Here is a 20,178-nt window from a genome sequence, read left to right as displayed (position 1 = left end):
AAAAACTTTGCTCAAAATCCTATTGTACACAATCAGATATACCTGATAACAGAGGGCAGATGACTACACAAAAAATAATATTGACTTATCACGTAGTAATAAATTATTAATATCAAAAATGTATTTCTGTTTTTTCTTTTTACATATTTTGTTAAAAGGCCAAATAAGGACTTCAAACCAAAAAAAAAAAGTAACTTTCTGTTTTGTTTTATTCTTGGATCGGGCTTTAAAGGGTTAAGGCTTCATATGTGAGAAGGAGGATTTTAAATTCGATTCTGGGTTTAACAGGACGCCAATGAAGAGAAGCCAGGATAGGAGAGATATGATCTCTCTTTTTAATTATAATCAGAACTCTGGCTGCAGCATTTTGGATCAGCTGAAGACTTTTAACTACAGTTTGTGGACTTCCTAATAGTAAAAATTATAATAGTCCTACCTTGAAGCAACAAATGCATGGACTAGTTTCTCAGCATCACCCCTGGACAGGAGATTTCTAGCAGACCTTTTAATTGCACGCCTTTACTTCACTGAACTAGATGGTTAAATTAAACATCTCATTTACATTTTTAGCACTAAAATATAAAATAAGGCAATAATAACAAAACTAAATAAACGTCATAACAACGAAGTCCTGTAAGTGTTAAAAGCCAGTGAATAAAAATGTCTCAAACCGTGTTTTAAAATTCAGCAGGGAAGGAGCCTCCCTAATGTGCGGCGGGAGGCTATTCCATAAACGAGGGCAGCGATAGCTAATTTTTGGGAAGGCTTGAGTTAGAAGCCAAATAACACCTGGCATTAAGTCAGGAAGTAATGTGGAACCCAACCTGCCTGGGTTATCGTTTCATCAAGCTTTCTAGGTTCATCTGTCGCAACACTTGTATTAAGTCTAGTATGGTTTGATGAAGGCAAAATTTAAGTGTTTATATAACAGTTTTGTTTGGTAACGGCAAGATACACAGACATCCTTTTATCAAATATATTTGTGGAGAAGGTCAATCTGATGAAATTCTAAAATTCAAGGTTTTAGGTAGTGTATGTCTTAACTGCTGACTAGTCGCATATAGAATTAGTAGATGATCAAATCTTAGCCAAGGTAACTGTCATTAAAAAAAAGCTTGGACTTTTAAAAATCTTCCTGGAGTAAAGCTGGTTAAAGTCCACAAATTGCAAATAATAAACTTGATCTGGAGGTGAGGGTTTTATTGCTACCTTAGTCTTGTTTCCCAAAGAATAAAACCACAGAAGTGTTGACTAGTTTTTCACTTGATTGTCAGGTTAATCTTTGAGAAGGAAAGAAAAAACAGTTTACAGTAAGGAAAAATGGTCAGTCATTTACTGTGTCTTATGTAAAAAACTAAAGATGAAACCTTATGGCCTCTATTGAGCATAGTGGAGGTTTTGTGATTCTGTGGGCATTTCTGTGTTTCTCTTCCAAAGTTCTTGGCATCACAAAGTCTGAAATACTGGGATTTCTAATATAAAAAGCTGTCCAACCAACAGAAAATGGGTCTGCATTGGTTTTAAATTTTATTATTACGTCAGCATAAGATGAGGCCACTTGGTGAGTCCGTAATAGATTACTGATATTTAACCTTTTGTTAGTTTCCTCCTCTCAAGTGTGACATCATTTACTGGTTAGTCATTGTTGCTTTTTTAATTTCTTGGATTTTATGGGATTTGCGTGCAACCTGCTGCCATTATATTATTTTTGTTCATATATATATATATATATATATTTGTTCATATCGTTCCTTTCTTTTAACCCAAATTAAGTTTCTTCTTGCTTATAAAAGGTCACAATCTTTCATAACTTAAAGGAGCATTAGGAGTTTGTCCCAACAATAATAAAATCTGTACTCTGGTGTTTCTGAAGGAAGCAGTATTCTTTAAGAAAGGAATGGGTGGGTTAAAGTCAACCCCCTCTGTTGAGCAGCTGATTTGAATGATGTAGACAGGAAAAGAGGAATGTTAGCTTTGCAGGTTAAGGGATGTAATAATTTTTGTTTAGGCTGCTCAGCCAGAAAGGGTATTTAAAAAGGCAAGAAAGGAATAATTTCTAATAAGAAGAGAAAATCAGTCATTTCAATTGGAAGCATTTAAGTCTGTTCGAAACTTCCAATAGAAAGTTTTATTGCTGATGTCAGGACCTGACCACACCTTTCCCATTCACTAGTGACGGAAACTTGTCACAAAGGAGGCTTAAAAGTTAAAACCTCTGTTCATCCACTACATGCTTTACAGTGACAAGAGAAGCTTCCATTTACACAATGGAATATGTTGACTGTCTATAAATTATGAAGCCAGTATTTCTAGCTAACATTAATTGTTAACGCTTGAAAATTTCATAGTATAAAACTGTTATTACGTAAAAAGGATTATGCTGGTCTGCTATCTCACACACATTACAAAAAAGAACAAACCATTTGCATAAACCATTTGGATTAAGACCTGGTTAAATAGATGATTCAGGCTTTTCAGCCCAGCTAAAAAAACAAAACAACGGTGTTATTGATGGGCTCTGTGTATGCCCCATGACACTCAATCTCTCCGGTTCTTTTTAAAGAACTCTTTGAGCAGGATTTCATAATTAACATGTATTAAATAACCAAGAGACATAACAACAGATTCTGATAGAAATTGTAATCTTACTCAGATCAGAGACATTGTTTTAGTGTTTACAGAAGGCAGCTGTTCCCCTCTGGGCTCACCTCTATGGAAGTGGCCCCGATTTACAGTTAAAAAGCATTTTTTACACCTCCAGTCTGCCACATACTCTTATTTTACATCATTAGCAGATGATTAGACATCCATGGCTCCAGCCTTATCAAAGTATTACACTTTGTTCTTAGCGAAGGACACCGCTCTCATTCCATTTCCAAGTCTTTGCCACGTACAGAATGAAGATTATAACTATATCCAGACAGAGGAACTGTCCTTATTAGATTAAAACATCAGTTCTGACACGCAACAGACAGCCAATACCAAGGTGCAATAAACTCACACATCTTCAATGATAATTATCCTAACAACCGAAACAACTATATTAGAACCTCTATATTTTTTTCTAAACGAGATTTTGATTCAAAAGATTGAAGCAATTATTGATTTTATACATTGATGCATTTATAATTGCAGATTCAAATATATACATGTTGAGCCACTGATGTTAACGAAGTCGAGCTCAGCAAGTTGCTGTATTTTTTTTGTTTTGATCAAAAAGCCTCTGGCCTAATTCTGACCAGAATGAGTAAAGTTCATTTGAACAGGTTGGTATCCTGGTAGAGATCTGACTTTGTAAACATAAACTAACAGAACCTTTCAGAAGCTTAAGCTTGGCGTTGGGGATTTTGTGTAGTTATCACCACGCAGTCGATTTAGCTCAGGTTCTCGGACTGGAAAATCTCAATCTTTCCTTATATTCAGATCCTAGCCTTCATGATTGGCATTTTAGAACATAGTTACATAAATTGACTGTTTTGTCATGTCTGCTTAGGTCTGCTATAAGGAGATGGTGACTCTGACTCCAGAAAACACCCACATCGTCTCCAAAATGGCCAACTCCGACCACTGGATTGGCCTTCGCAAGTATATAAACTACAAAGGAACCAGTAACAACGATACGCCCTGGACAGGGTGGGCCAACGGGGATCCACTTTTCTTCCAGAACTGGTACCCTGGCTGGCCGGTGTTTAAATCCCCTCTGCCAAAGATTGACTGCTGCAGCTGCTCTTGCACCTGCCCGGTTCCCAACAGTACAACCACCAGCCCACCAGCTAGATTTTCCATCTCCACAGGTTCAAACACAGAATCAATGGTAACAAGCAACACTGAAGTGAACAGCGATGCTGGCACCAGTGCAAGCAACACTGAAGTGACCAGCGATGAGGGCACCAGTGCAAGCAACACTGAAGTGAACAGCGATGCGGGCACCAGTGACCCTAGAAACACCACGAGCTCGCACTCACTCTGGTCGTCCACGCCGCAGCCGCCTGTCATTTCAACATGCGAAAGAGCTCCTATGTTGCCGCCCATCATTCCAGAGAATAATAAAAACTACATTGAAAACTCCTGTGTGGTCATACTCAGGTTTGGGCCTTGGGTTGAAAAGGAATGCTGGGAAAAGCTACCTTCCATTTGTTATGAAGGTAAGGCTGAGATAAAAAGCAGCTTCTAGCCTCTGCAGCTTGATGCTCACAAAATAATCACGTGAGCAGTATAAAACTTTAGGACTCATGGCAGAAATCTGAAAATTATAAACTTGCAAATAAAGCCAATAAATCCTTTAAAGATTTTCTTGAAACGTTTTTTCTAATGAGAATTAGACTTTGAAAGAAATTAAGTGTTCTGAAGTATGCATCAAAGCAGGGATTGTGGTACCAAAATAATTAATTTAAATAAGATACCTAGTTCTTTAAAGAGTAAAATGTTCAACTGGTATATCCAGTCATCCCGCAACGATACTGCTGCGTGGCTGTACATGTTAATTTGACCAATTACATGAACCGTTGAATGATATATTACCTACCGTAAATTAAGTTGGAAAAAAGGTTAAAAGCCAATTGAAAACTTAGTAAAAAAAGTAAAAAATGAAAGTGTTTCAGCATTAATGCCTCTAAGTTTATGCTGTAACAAAAAAAAACATGTTTCTTTCGCTTTCTGAGTTCTTTTAATGGATTTCTTATAGAAGCACTTTTGTTATTTATCTTAATATATTAGGGCAAGTGGGCGTTCCTTGTTATCAATTTATCTTTATTGTCAAATACAACTTGCATTGTAATCGAGATTTCAGTTTTAGTACAAACCATGCTGACCCTGTGTTTTTTCTTTTCCTTTCAGACCGCTTCATGGGGAGTGTCACCATATCCAATATCACAGCCTCCTCTGCAGCTCTGATGTGGGAAAAGGGGCCTGGTGACATCAGCGGCTATCGCTTAGTGGTGCTCTCTGCTAAAGGGGACACGAATATTACCAAAACCCTCAAGAATTTGAGCTATGACCTTGAGGGTCTCATTGCAGGCACAGGCTATGACATCCAAGTGTTTCCTGTGAAGTGTGGCAGGGACCTCAACCCACAGAACGGCACTTTCTACACCAGTAAGTAGCTCATTAAAGCAGGCGATGCATCTGCTGACCAAACTTTTTAACCTTACATTTGAATTAAATGAAGTTTTTATGACGTATGTTCATAAATTACAAAGGTATGGTGTGAAAAATTAAAAGCGTTAAGCTAAAAAGTGTTTATCTTGTTGCATGCCTTTTTAATACACATTCATTGGAAATATAAACATGTCTTACTGTTGTTTATAAATCCCCTAGATGTAGATTTTTACCATTTCTTATCTAACTACATACAGTGGGTACAGAAAGTATTTAAAAACCTTTAAATGTTTCACTATTTGCTTCATTGAATCCATTTGCTAAAATCAATAAAGTTGATCGTATTTCTCATTAATGTACTTTCAGCACCCCATCTTGACATAAAAAAAAGAGAAATGCAAAAATTTGAGCAAATTTACTACAGAAAAACTGAAACATCATTAATGAGAAATAAGTTTAACTTAGCAAATGGTTGCATTGAAACAGAGTTGAAAAATTTAAAGGGGTCTAAATACTTTCCGTACACGCTGTATTTACTTCATTTTTTTAAACAGGTGCTAGTTGATTGTTTTTTTTTGCCTTTGCATAATTTAAAACGATATAAATTAAATCCTTTTGTTCTCTTTTTACATCTGAAAGTTGTGGTTGTTTGAAATAATGATATGCATTTCTTAAAATGTACTATTCACTGTCAGGTCTTTATAGGGCAGGAGCTGCCTGTAGATTTAAAAAGCAGATTAAATATTATTTTATTTCATGAACACGTGTCAGAGTGGTGAAAGCTGCCACAGACTCTGATCTATTTTGCTTTGCGCTCTCACTTTTGCTTTCTGCTACCCCAGAAATATACCTCTGCTTTTCTAAAAAACTAAAGTTTAACAAATTTCTGCTGCACTGGTTAAATGAGAACTTTTAGGCTTTACAAAAAGCATAACACTGCTTGAAGTACAGCTAACGTAGCCTTGATATGACTTAATAAGTAATACCAACCTGAAAAGCCTAACTGTGGGTTTGTTTCCTCCTCATAGTCCCTGGGAAGGTGGAGAACCTCACTGTGACCAATTATACAGAAACAACTGTCACTCTGATTTGGAAGAAGCCTGAAGGGAACTACGGCTTCTTCAAAGTTACAGCTCATTCTAACTATGTAGACACTGAGTCAATCGTTAAGGACAACATAACTGCAGAAAGTTTGGTGTTTGATGGTCTGACACAGGGAAACAATTACACTTTCTTTGTCACCACCGGGGTGGAAGACAGGACCAGGTGGAGCGATATCGCCACTATATCAGAATGTACCAGTAAGTTTACATCACTTTTCATTTAAACCGTCTGTTGCTGAGCTGTGTGTCCATCTGTTTAAAGCAGGGATGTCCAAAGTTCTGGCTCAGGGGTCATTTGTAGCCTTTCAATAAGCCTCAATTACTGTGGTGCAACTTTAAAGGTATAAGATAGGATTTTTGCAAATTTCTGAAAAGGCCCGCCCTCTCCAATTTAAAACAAAATGCACATGCATGACCCTATACCCGCTCCCATAAAGGAAACGCCTATTAATCCCGTGCGAGAGCATGCATAAGCCCATTTCTCTTTGTGCATGCTCTGTTTAAAAGTTGATGTTTGCATCGCTCATTCAAGCTTACTTTCCAAAAGAAGGATTTTTCCACTAGACTCACCACTGTTAAGTGAAAATGGGGACGAGCACCTAGGATGGCTTTAGGTAAACATTTCAACAGAATGAGTGATAATTAGGAGGAACACTTATTTTGATGATCCACCCAGAAAAGGAACATCCTCCACTATACCTTTAACTTAAGAAAAAAGACACAAACAGATGAAACTTTCTCATGTAGAGTGTAAAACATTATATGGCTTATAGTCTTATTAAAGACATTGCATTTTATTTCATTAATTTTCATAGAAATGTTATTTTACGTTTCATTGTCACAATCCTTAAACACGACAATAACAAAACATTGCACATGGAGGAAAAAAAGAGCAGGAGAACAATGGTTCTAAATTAGCGTTTAAATACAAGAAATGCATTAATCCAGACAGACATCATTGTCTATGGCCTTTAAAAGCAAATACAAAAAAATATATATACATTTTTAATGAAAGAACAATATTTGTTAAAGTTTGCAAAACAAGTAGTGAGCTTTGTCCCTGTCAATGAAGACACTCAAAGAGACAAAGGGAAAAAAGGACTTCATTAGCTTTTTTTTGTTGTTGCTTTTTTTTTACATGCAAAGATTTATCTCTAAAATCTACAATTATGTATAGATCTTTCTTCTTCTCTGACAGAAATTGGACTACTTTGTTCTTTTCATTAAAATACTGCACAGCTACATTTTTGAGTTAAAAAAAAAATGTAGAAACTAAAAACAGCTTTGGCCCCCTGAGTACTTCAACTTGATAGTTTTGGTTGCTTTGACCTTACCAGAGGGCCTGTAGAGGAAATATGATATATAAACCCAAGTCCTTGCCTATTTAGGCTTTATCTGACATTCAAATCAGCAAAGGCAAATTCTAGCCTCAGTTTACCTGAACCATGACAGCTGCCTGCTCTTATTTGGGATAATATTCACTAACCTCACAGAGAGGCTTTGTCTGTTTTATAACCACCTGTCCACTCTCTCCCTCCTCTCTGACTCCCTCCCCTCTCTCAGGTCCCAGCAAGGTGTCCAAGCTGGAAGCGTTTGATAACAGTGACACACACCTCAAGCTCAAGTGGGAGCCGCCAGAGGGAAATTACACAGGATTCGAAGTGAAAGCCATGGATAGAAATTTGTATGTATGAAGGGGTTAATGTCAAGGAAAGCACTAAATGTTAGGTTTTCTTATCATTATTTCACCCTTAAGGCTCAGGTCAACTTGGTTGTTTAATTGTTGCGTATTTTCATTGAATTTAATCATCCGCTGCATACACCATGATGAAGCAAATCCTATTTTAGTCACCTCAGTCGTAGCTGCTTGAGCAAAAGTCTTTGGCTGTGTCCAAATGTCCGCGCTAACTCCTGAATCCCTCAATCACTATACAGAGCAAGGACTATATAGCGGACTTTATAGCGAACTCAGTCCATGCGGACAGGTGATCAGTACTTTTTGCTCCCTGTCGGTCATGTGAGACCACCTCCCTGCAGGGTGCCTCCGCCATCTTTGTTATTAGTCACCGCTGTCATGTAGTATCACAGGCCGCTGTTGCAGCAAATCCCATAATGCTTTGCAAGGAGACCTCTCCTTGCAAAGCATTTCAGGATATATCTACTTGTCTAGTAACCATGGATGATCACTACTTTTCAAGGTGCATTTTGGGAAATTTAGAGTCCACTACTTTTTCATCCACTAGACATTCGGACACTCATCTAAAATGGCGTAACCCCTATATAGTGCCCTACATAGTGATTAGGGCGGACATTTGGACACAGCCCTTTTCTCTCTGTAATGCAAGTGTGTTTGTATTATAACAGGTTGGACCTGCAGGCTAATGTGACTTATCCGAAGGATCTCCTTGCCAAACCTTTTGAAGTTGAGGTGAAGGGCCTGCCAAATGGAAAACAGATTAACTTCAATGTGACGGCCATCAGCATTTGTAAATTGAACGGAGCCACTGTACATTTTACAACATACACTGGTACATCTTTTCTAATTCTTCAGTTGTTTATTTAATCTGTTTTATGGTTAATTTGTTGACATTAACCATTCTTTCTGACTCAAACAGCTCCAGGACCCGTCTCAAATCTGACCTTAGCAGCAGGTCCTGAATGGGTTTCAGCCAATTGGAGCTTTGATTCTAAACATGGAGAGGTTTCAAACTTCACAGCCGTGCTTTCACACAGTGGACACCTAGACCAAGAAAAAAACATAACAGCATATAATGTGACATTTAAAGATCTGAAAACTGCTACCAGATATACCGTGGACGTCTATGCCGTCACTAACAATCTGCGAAGTCCAAACACGACAAATTTCATTTTTACCTGTGAGTTTACTTTATTAGATCATAAAGACGTGCGTAATTAATATGCTGATATCAGATGATTATTACTTTACTTTTAAAGGTTTCTTGTTTAAAAAAAAAAAAAAAAAAAACTTTCCTAAGTGTCTCTTTCTCTTTTCAGCCCCATCTCCTCCTACTGACGCCAAGGTCCTCAACAGTACAAAAGACTCCCTCAAGTTTACATGGACTGCCCCAAAAAACTCATCAGCACGTGAATATATCTGCAACATCAAGTCGGATTTCTGGAACACAGATAATAATAAAACAGTCAATGAAACCCACTGCAAGTTTACGGGCTTGAAGTCAGGAAGCACCTACAACTTTCAGGTGTTCACCCTGAGCGACAACACGACCAGTCAACCGGCGAAGTGCAGCGGGACGACGGGTGAGAATCATTATAGCCACATGGGCCTCAAAGAAAACTCGCAGATTTCTCACGTTAAAACCACAAAATCCAATTTTTAAGATTTTTAAGATTTGATATTGTATAACAACATGACAGAAAATGATGGATGGATATTTAAATCTGTTTTATTTTCTCCCATTTCCATCATATCCAGGATTTAATGTATATATTATCTGCAGATTCCGTGCAACTATCACATATTTTCTGTGATTTAAAGCTATAGTGGAGAATTTTCGCTAATTTTTGAAAAAACCCTCCCTCTCCACTTTTAAAAAGAATGCGCATGTACAACGCTGTACCCGCTCCTGAGAGGGAACGCCTCTTTAACGCGTGAGAGAATGCGCAAGCACAAGTTGCTGTTTGCATCGCTCGTACAAGCTTACTTTCCAAAAGAAGATTAGCCATTTTTCTACTATGTCAGACTCACCACCAGTAATTGAAAATGGGGACGACCACGTTGGACGGCCTTACGTAAACATATCACCAGAATAATTGACAATATTGACAATTATTGACTATACCTTTAAGGTATTTTGTCCATTTGTGTGGTCAGACACTAATGGGGGATGATAATGATGCTCAGTACTTCCATTCAAAACTCACACCTTCATATTTCTATGTACCTTGCTTTGTGAAATGGTATGTCATCCTGCTGAATAAGGAAGCAACTGTCTCTAACCTTTTACAGTGGAACATCAAAGGTCAGACATGCTGCGTGACCTTAAAAGGGTTGTTTGACTAAATGCTCATATTTCCGAACCTCGTGACAAAGTAAAACTAAAAGCATCCCATTCTCACACTTACCCATTGCCTGGATTTATGTCTCTGTAAATGCAAATTTGTCCCATGAATGAGAGTCTGTTTAGGTGTTTAGTTTCCTCATCATCTGTTTTTCCTTCCCACAGTTGAGGATCCAGTGGAAATCGATCTGTCAATGCTCTGTTCCTCAGAAGCAACTCTGTATTGTGACAAAGGCGAAACCAGGGATAAAGTATTTGATGATGTAAGTCAGACAACACTAAGTCTGGTTAATTGTAACTTAGGTTTTACCCAGTTATGTTTTAACTTATGTTTTAAGTTATGTTTAGGTCTGCTGGGCAAAATATTGAGCTGTGTCTCTGTGTTCTGTTGCAGATGAAAAAATATTTTGAGAAAGAGCTGGGACAACACGTTTACTATAAACTCCAGAAGGGCAGCTCAACTTAAAGATGTTATGGAAGTTTTAAAGTTTGATTTTTGAAACTCTATTTGAGGATTAGACATGGTAAGAAACATTAAATGATAACATGAACCTTTAGTTATGGAGTACTGAGGAACTTGTTAAGAAAAAGCTGAACAGTTTATAATTTTCTGTTAGTTTGCAAATAGTTTTTATACATATTCCAAACAAGCCAAGGTCTTTTTTAAAGCGTAGAGCATTCTGTTTAAATAGCTTTGATCCGATCTTTAGCCTTTTTCTGAGGAATTTTCCTTCAGTTTGTACAGCGCCCATTCACAACATATATAATCTCTTACTACCGTGCACCTTAAATCCAATTCCCATTCAGATGATCCATCCAGACATGTAGAACGGTTCAAGCTGACCTGCATAAAGCTCTGGTCTGTACAATGTCTTAAAAACAATAAAAATCCAAACACACTCCACATGTATATTAGTTTTATTTTACTTTCATGATATTTTTTTCTATCATTTACAGAGGAGTTTTATGTACACATTGAAAAGAAATTTGTTATTAAAAAATAATGTGAGTCTATTAAACTTAAAACCCACTGCAACAACATGGTAGTGTTAGCAGTGCTGCTGATGGAATTCAAAGTGGTTAGATTATCTAACGACTGATTTAGGACAGTGAACAAACTGTATCATGTTAATGCCTTTGTTATATTTAAAGCAGGCAGATGTGGGGCCTCTGCAATAGCTTTCTCTATGCCTTAAATCCATCTCCAAATCAGGAAAGCAATTCATCTATTTACGTTATATTTTTTTACTAATTTCATATCACATATCATAGGTAAACCACAGAGAGGAGCAGCCTGTTTTAAACAGAAATAGCAGCTGCTCCACCAAAGAAAAATACCTAGAGATGCTATCTAGGGGTCCGTTTCATGAAGCAGGTTTAACAAACTCTGATTCAAATCCACATTTCTAAATTGATCTAGCCTAAAGTCGGGAACTCTGAGTTTTTGGTTTCACAACAGGTGCTATGAATTAATTCAATAAACTCTAAGTAGAGCCACTCAGAGTTAAGCGCGTGCGTAACAAGAGTGAAAAGCCATTATCGGTGGAGCAATGATCTGACGAGTCACCATGGCAACGGGAAGTGCTTATTTCACCCCACTGGAACCAGTGATTTTAATGAAAAAATTTAAAAGAAAATTGAGAAGAAAAAGAAACAACGCTACAGTGGCAAAGGAGACAAAGATGGCGAAGGAGAAGATTGTTGCCTGAGTTAATGTGTACATTTATAGACAGAGGGCTATGGCGAGACGTTTTTACATTTATTAAAAGCACTCTCCTCTATGTTGTTACATTTGCAAAATTAGATTCTTCCTGATCAAAACCACATTCCTAGAATGAACTATAATAATATATTTTCTAAATAACATTACATAGTAAGTGTAACAGTAAGAACCATTTGGTTGTAGGCAGTTGAATCACAGATAACTGAATGAATATATCTGAGCTTGCATGTTTAATATGATCCTTTCTGGTTCATAAAAAAATAAAATGTAGCAAATCTTAAAAATCTCAGATGTAACTTGACAAGCCGGCCAGAATTAGTGAACATCTACTGCTGCTTTCTAAATTCTCAATTTTCCTAAGTGCATCTATGCTAAAGAATTACTGCTGGATAGATGGGAAATACTGCTTTGTTGAAATATTGATGCCCAAATAGCTTTATGCTGAAAACCTGGTAGATCTATCTAGTTTTGGAGTATAATGGCTAAAGTCTAAAGGATGCTCATCTTTGTTGGTTTGGAGTTTTGCATTTTTAAATATTTTGTTCTTCACTGGGTGGCGCTATTTTCTTTTTTTTTTTCATTTGATAAAAAAAGAGAAGTTTGAAAATGTATCTTAGAGTAATTTAGGATCTCATTATTTATTTATTTTTTTAATTTTACGTAAAAGTTAAAAAACAATCCACTGGACTTGGTTTCCAAGATTTGAAGACGTTTTGCCACCTCTCCAGGAAGCTTTCTCAATTCAAATGTCTGGAGTTTGAGTCTTTATATAGACGAGGCCTTGTATTGCTTGGAAACATGCAAATGTAAACCGACGAGTGGGTCGTTTGGTTTTATTGTTCGCCTGTAATATCTGAAACCTGTCTCTGATTCTGAAGGTCGGTCGTTAAAGAGGGGGATTGTCGTTAAATGGGGGGGATTGTCTCCTGTAATACCTGAAACCTGTCTGATTGTTAAGGGTTTTTTTATTTGACATTTCTGAAAATCAATGTTGCCCTCATCCACTGACCCCACCCAAGGCCTTATGATAATGGAAAGGGTTTCTGATAAAATGTCTAACAACTTTATAAGACAATTTAAAACATGATTAAAATGTTTAATGTGGAAAAAAATCATTATGAAAATTAATTTCAGCTTTTTTCTGTTAAAACACCAAACCAAAGATCTCTTTGGGGCAAAACAACTTGCAATCAGGAACTATTGTTCCTGAAAAGTATCTTAACGGTTGTTTTCTTATAAAGATGTGACAGGACCTGATAAATGGATTGTCTTTAGTTAGTATTAGCTAATAAAAACTTGTTGTTCTCATCTGTTTTTTTTTTGTTTTGTTTTGTTTTGTCTTAAGAGGCTTTCATTGGACTGAAATTCTGGTACACAAGCTGTAGTGGCGATTTCATTTGTTCTTCAGTCAAATATATAAATGTTTGGCTCTACATTTAATTTAAAATAAAATGGGACAAAAATAAAATGCACTTTTTTTTTTTACTTATAGATTGATCATTTTTGCTTCAATAAAAATATATAATCAACATTTGAATTGTTTCTGAGTAGAGATGTTGCTTTAATAACATTTAAGACACAATTATGTGGTAATGTTATGTATTTTTAAAGAAATGCAAAAATATAAAATGCTTTTTTTTGTTGCTAATGTCTGCTTTGTTCAACATGACCTAAGAGATTTTTTTCTCATTCTTTAATTATTAAGGTTTTTTGTATTTACCACTTTTCTAGAAAATTCTCTGCCCCCATTTTACCATATTTCCTTTTTGTGTTATTTATAACTCATTTATGCCTTACTTTCCAGCTTTATGTCTGTTTTTCCTACCTCTAATCCGCAGCTGTTTAGCGAAGCACTGAACCAGAGCCCAACTAGAAGCGCTGCTTAACCCAACCTCTGGTTGTTCTGCCTGTCTAGTTTGATCTTTTAGTTCTAATTTAATATCATTAGAAACTCCTCAACCTGAAATGTACGGGGGGAGCAGTGTTTTTTCATAGGGGGCAGGGATCAAAATGACAAACACCCTAAATAGATTGGAGGGGGAGCAAGATTGCATCATGTAGTATAAATGCAAAGCTAAGTTTGCAGACTGCCGATCTAACAGATGAAAATTTAGATCCTATCTTAATACAAATGATGCTTAAACCTGACTTTCTTTTCTGAATAATTTAAAGTAAATTGTAAAGGCAAACTATTAAATTGTTCCAAGGGATAAATCAGTCTCTTCTCTCTGCGAATATCATAAGAAATGTATTTAATATCACACTGCAAAGAATGATCTAAAAAAAAAAGTAAAAATTGTTTAAAATAAGTGTATTTGCATTTAAACTGAGATAGTAATTATGCTAATCTAACAAAAGGAATAAGTATTTTTCCAATTAAAAATATTATGATTAAATATTATGCACTCAAAATAAGTTAATGGAGTCTTTCACATATTGTCTGACCTACTTGCTCAAATCAAGGGAACATGCACTTATTCCAATAAAAAAAAATTACTTATGTGTAAAAATACTAATGTATGTTTCTATTTTTGCACTGTATGTTTTTGGTACAGTGGCCATAACAGGAGCCAGGACCAGTTCTACAGGGGCAGTGGCCCCTTTTGGCTCCTGTCTAGAACCGCCCATGTTTGACAGTAATAGGACTTTGGAGCTTTAATGTTTTTTATTTTATATGAATTCTGGATTTAATGGCAAACCTTGCTCACAAAAAACAAATAAACATAACTAGGTCAGGTTAAGCAAATTCAATGTAAATTCGACTGCTTTGTATATGCGGACATGATCCTATAACTCCACCCATTACAGAGAAACGAGCGTGTCTTCCAAGTACAAAGTACAAACTTTGCCATTCTTTATCATAAACCAAAAAGTATACACTGTATATGCATTTTAGTTTGACAAACCCCAAACACATGGTATTAGATTTAAATAAAACGCAAAATCAAGTATTATAGGGAAAGTGAAAATGGTTTCAACATGTTTACAAGAAAAAAACAAACGATTTGACATGTTACACCCTTCAAGTCCATGTTTTGCAAAACCAGCTCCTACTGCTTTTACAATTTTGGATCTTTTGAAGCACATCCATATTACCTTTTCACATCTAGAGGCTAAAACGTTTAAATGTACACATTTAGGTTATCTTCAGCAGCTTTAAAGAAGTGAACTGTTATATAATGGGTGGTTTTGATGATTGCCCAGCAGAGGTTGTGACAAAATCTGAAAATCTTTAGAACTGTTTAAAGTAATACCGGTATAAAGCATGTGGCTCACCTCAATAAATCCATCAAGACCAACTCGTATTAACCTGTAATTAAAGTTTTCAACCCTAACATATAGTGGGTACAGAAAGTATTCAGACCCATTTCCATTTTCCCCTCTGTTTCATTGCAGACATTTGCTTAAATCAAGTTCATTTTATTTCTAGATGTACACTCAGCAGCACCCTATCTTGACAGAAAAAAACACATGTAGAAATGTTTGCAAATTTATTAAAAAGAAAAACTGAAATATAAGTATTCAGACCCTTTGCTGTGACACTCATATTTAACTCACATGCTGTCCATTTCTTCGGGTCCTCCTTGAGATGGTTCTGCTCCTTCACTGGAGTCCAGCTGTGTTTAAATAAACTGATTGGACTTGATTAGGAAAGGCACATACCTGCCTATATAAGACCTTACAGCTCACAGTGCATGTCAGAGCAAACGAGAATCATGAGGTTGATGGAACTGCCCAAAGAGCTCAGAAAGTTGTGGCAAAGCACAGAGCTGGCCAAGGTTGAAAAAGAATTTCTGCAGCACTTTATGTTCTTAGGCACAGTGGCCTCCATAATCCTTAAATAGAGTAAGTTTGGGATAGAACTCTTCCTAGAACTCTTCCTAGATCTGGTAGTCCAGCCAAACTGAGCAATCATGAGAGAAGAGCCTTAGTGAGAGAGATAAAGAAGAACCCAAAGATCATCACTGTGACTGAGCTCCAGAGATGCAGAGGGAGAGGGGAGAAAGTTCCACATAGTCAACTATCACTGCAGCCCTCCACCAGTTAGAGTGGTCAAACAGAAGCCTATCCTCAGTGCAACACATATGAACGCCTGCATGGAGTTTGCCAAAAAAAACACATGAAAGACTCCCAGACTATGAGAAAGAAGATTATCCTGGTCTGATGAGACTATGGTTGAACTTTTTGGTGTTAATTCTAAGCGGTATGTGTGGAGAAAACCAGGCACTGCTCATCACCTGCCCAATACAATCCCAACAGTGGAACATGGAGGTGGCAGCATCATGCTAGGGGAATGTTTTTCAGCTGCAGGGAAAGGATGGCTGGTTGCAAATGAAGGAATGATTAATACGACCAAGTACAGTGTTATCCTGGAAATGAACCTCTTCCAGAGAGCTCAGGACCTCAGACTGGGCAGAAGGTTCACCTTCCAACAAGACAATGACCCTCAGCACACAGCTAAAATAAGAAAGGAGTGGCTTCAGAACAACTCTGTGGCCATTCTTGATTGGTCCAGCCAGAGCCTTGACCTTAACCCAATTGACCATCTCTGGAGAGACCTGAAAATGCCTGTCCACCAACGCTCACCATCCAACCTGACAGAACTGGAGAGGACCTGCAAGAAAGAATAGCAGAGGATCCCCAAATCCAGGTGTGAAAAACTTGTTGCATCATTCCCAAGAAGACTCATGGCTGTACCAGCTCAAAAGGGTGCTTCTACTCAATACTGGAGCAAAGGGTCTGATTCTTATGATGATGTGATAGTTCAGTTTTTCTTTTTAATAGATTTGCAAAAAGTTCTACATTTTTGTTTTTTTTCTGTCAAGATGGGGTGCTGAGTGTACATTTGTAAGAAATAAAATTAACTTTATTGATTTTGGCAAATGGCTGCAATGAAACAAAGGGGGAAAATTAATTAAAGGTGTCTGTATACTTTCTGTTCCCACTGTGTATCATTACAGGTAGGTAAAGTTAATGAGCCAAAAGACATTATCTAAATGTAAAGTAGCGGCAGTGTCATGTATGGTTTTATTACTGGAGGAAAGAGAATTATGTGAAACCCATTCAAACAAACGTTTTAAGAAATCCACCAGAAAGCTGAAGTTTAGACACAAATTAAGATTTCAAACTGCAAAACACCCCAGTGGTAATGCCCCATCATGATTCAATCGGTTGCACAATGTATGGTAAGCTATTTAAACTTCTGCATCGAGCGTTTTTTTTTAAGCTGTTTGTACATTTAAAAAGCTGTATGAGAACATGTCACACCTACACAAAAATCCTCCAGAGTTTAAGAAAAAGCTTGTATTCATAGTCCAGGCGTGTGCTTTTCACACATTGGCTTCTTCCTCTGTAAACTGCCACTGATGCAAAGTTTTTTTTTTTTTTTTTTCTTTTACTACCATACTAAAAAAAAAACACGTGGTGTGCTCTTAATGTGTGAATGCAAGACTGGAAAAGTCTAAACACATGCAGAGTCAAACTGAAGAAACAGATGGCTTCAGAAGGCAGCACAGAGGTATCACCAAAAACTGCACCATGTGAAGGTAAGCTTTATAATTTCCTCTGTTGGAGAAAGATGGGGTTTTCAGGAGAAAACAAATTACTTCTTAATGCTTAATCATAACAATGCAATCGGCCACAACATGCATCCATAGCTATCCCATACCTTTACTAACTTAACAACAAGAGGTCAAATTAGTAATCCTGATTTAAACCATCCAAAATACTTTTCATTGTATGTGATGAATTCATCTCAGCAACTTCTAGATCTATATTTGTGTTTGTTTGGGTACATCAGGCGCTGTATGTTTACGGACAAAGACTCCTTTTATTCTTTTGCCAACTAAAAGCTGCGGCTTTGTCAGTGTATACTTACCTCTGGCTTTAAAGTCCACATATTGATGTCTTTTTGGACACCAACAGGTTATCTTTCCCTTTTAGCCTAATTAAACCCACCAACTAAAATGAAGACAACCTCTAAAATACATCTAATCTCTACTAACTGGTTTAAGAAGGAGCTGCGGACTGTCTTTACATAGACAGAATATTATCATCACCACAGGGGCCGGAATCTGCATTTTTTTCTGTCTTCTAAAAATACTTCTAAGAAGACTAGCATGGGGCACAGTAAGTGCACATGTGGAACATTTTGCTGTATCCTGTGGCAAGTATGTGTGTTGTTGTTTTGAACATCAAAAAAAAAAAAAAAGATAAAGATAAAACTGGTGGTGCAAAGAAATTGTGGTTTGATAGCAGGAAATACTGCAGTGTTGTTTTGACAGTACTAAAAAGAAAAACATCTTGAAAAGCACTTGGAGAGCGCAGATCCCCTGCACAGCTAATTTGGTCCCATTTTCTGACTTAGACCCAATGCTAAAACTCCCACATGATCCCATCATTACCAGGTTTTTATTCAATTCAGTTTATTTATATAGCACCAATTCACAACACGTCGTCTCAAGGCACTTTTGCAGAGAGAATACAACTAGAACATACAGTAAGATTGGTTCAAAGTTTTCTATCTAATGTAAACCAGCTGATTGCATCGACTCATTGACTCGACAGCAATCTCTCACATCAGGCATGCATGTAGTGACAGTGGAGAGGAAAAATTGCTTTTAACAGGAAGAAACCTCCAGCAGAACCACTCAGTGTGAGTAGCCATCTGCTGAGGTCGACTGGGGTTCAAGGAGACAGAAGCAGACAAAGAAAAAAGAAGCAGAGATACGAAAGACGATAGGAAACACACAGCCAGGCAGACGAGCTCAGAGCCAGCTCCCATGTTAGAGGATGAAAGAGAGCAGATCAAGTTAGTCCCAGTCAGAGAAACAGGATTACTCTGAAAAACAGACCAAGCTACAACATCTATACAAAAGTTTTTAATGGCAGCAGCACATCTGATATTTTTCTCCAGGATGGTCTCACAGCCAAACAGGAACGGACCAGATGAAGCTTCTATGATCCGAGGGCATCAAGTTAGAGATTGACCTAACAGATACTCCAGACTTCGGGAATAGAGATACACCAAAGCAGAATTTTGAAAAGTGTCTCCTATGTCCTCCAGCAGTCTAAGTCTATAGCACCATATAGATAGCTCAGGATAACCTGAGCCACTCTAAATATTAGCTTTATCAAAAAGCCTAAACCAAAAGCCCTGCTACACAGTTTTACCTGAGATTGTGTAGCAGGACGCCTACATTTTTGCTTCTATAGCTGCCTAAAATTGCTCTACTTTGCCTGGTGATGCCTTGCAGCTTCTTCCAGAGTCCCTCAGCAAGTGATGTTTACTGATTTACACCCAGAACAGGGCCTTGCAGCAACAAGTGTGTACAATCATTGACTTGCAGAAGCCTGGAACATCATCCATTGCTACTTCTTAGCCATCTTGCAGATTTTAACTGAACGTTTTGTGGTTTGCAGCTTCTACCCAAAGTTGCCCCTACTGTGGCCTTCGTTCCATTGTGTCTGTAGGGAATTTACCCCTGGTACCTGACCCAGAGTAGTGCACTTGTGGACAACAACGCCAAACCATTTGTGTTTCAATTCTAAACTCAAATCACTGTTCTGCTTTAGCTCAAGCAGGCTTTTCCTCTTGGTTACATTTCTTTAGATCATGGCCTTTATGTGTGTTGAACTTTCTCAGTAAGACCACCAACTCTTTATACTCCAGCGGTAAACAATTGGCCACAGCCAATCAGTTCCTACTATGGCTGCAGACTCTTCTCAGTCTGGAGTAAGTAGAGCCTACCTCTTGTTAGGCCAGCTCCAGAGCCCCTGGTTTACACCTAATTGGTATTGAGAGCTCGTATTCTTTTTCCACTAGGGAAGGGGACAATTTAGATGCAGAAAATTAGTTTCGTCAACAGATTAAAGCTACAGTGTGTAATAATTACAGGGATATACAGTCAGAAATGTAATATATTATACATAAATATGTTATGTATCATCATCTACGAGCTCAGCCTCTTAACCTTAATATTTGCGTTGCCATAGAATTCGTTATTTATAATTACATAGGAGCGGGTCTCGCAGCCATGGAGGCAGACATCTTTGCGCTACGGCAGCGCAGAGCCAACAAACTAGCGATTGCGAGATCGCCAAAATGTCACAACGATGTAGAAAAAATAACGGGTATATTTATCATCTTAAAGGAATAGTACACCCAAAACATGATTAGCCTTCATTTTCTACTCACCCCCATGCTGAACAACAC

General features: G+C 37.4%; 1 protein-coding gene across 1 annotated transcript in view; it reads left to right on the top strand.

Annotated features, from left to right (window-relative positions):
* LOC107087748 (receptor-type tyrosine-protein phosphatase H-like) overlaps positions 1-12,547 on the top strand; it is a 14,216-nt gene extending 1,669 nt beyond the window's left edge. The window contains exons 3-11 of the mRNA XM_015379481.1: positions 3,494-4,145; positions 4,837-5,094; positions 6,126-6,398; positions 7,764-7,884; positions 8,565-8,728; positions 8,816-9,076; positions 9,216-9,479; positions 10,406-10,503; positions 10,635-12,547. Coding sequence (XP_015234967.1) covers positions 3,494-4,145; positions 4,837-5,094; positions 6,126-6,398; positions 7,764-7,884; positions 8,565-8,728; positions 8,816-9,076; positions 9,216-9,479; positions 10,406-10,503; positions 10,635-10,706 — 2,163 coding nt within the window. The 3' untranslated portion in view covers positions 10,707-12,547. The remainder of the gene's footprint in view (positions 1-3,493; positions 4,146-4,836; positions 5,095-6,125; positions 6,399-7,763; positions 7,885-8,564; positions 8,729-8,815; positions 9,077-9,215; positions 9,480-10,405; positions 10,504-10,634) is intronic.
* The last annotated feature ends 7,631 nt before the right edge of the window (positions 12,548-20,178 follow it).

Source organism: Cyprinodon variegatus, unplaced genomic scaffold (genome assembly GCF_000732505.1).
Source record: "Cyprinodon variegatus isolate N-32 unplaced genomic scaffold, C_variegatus-1.0 Scaffold193, whole genome shotgun sequence".
NCBI classification, from domain to species: Eukaryota; Metazoa; Chordata; class Actinopteri; order Cyprinodontiformes; family Cyprinodontidae; genus Cyprinodon; species Cyprinodon variegatus.
Note: the sequence above shows the minus strand (reverse complement) of the source record. Positions and strands in the feature narration are given on the sequence as shown.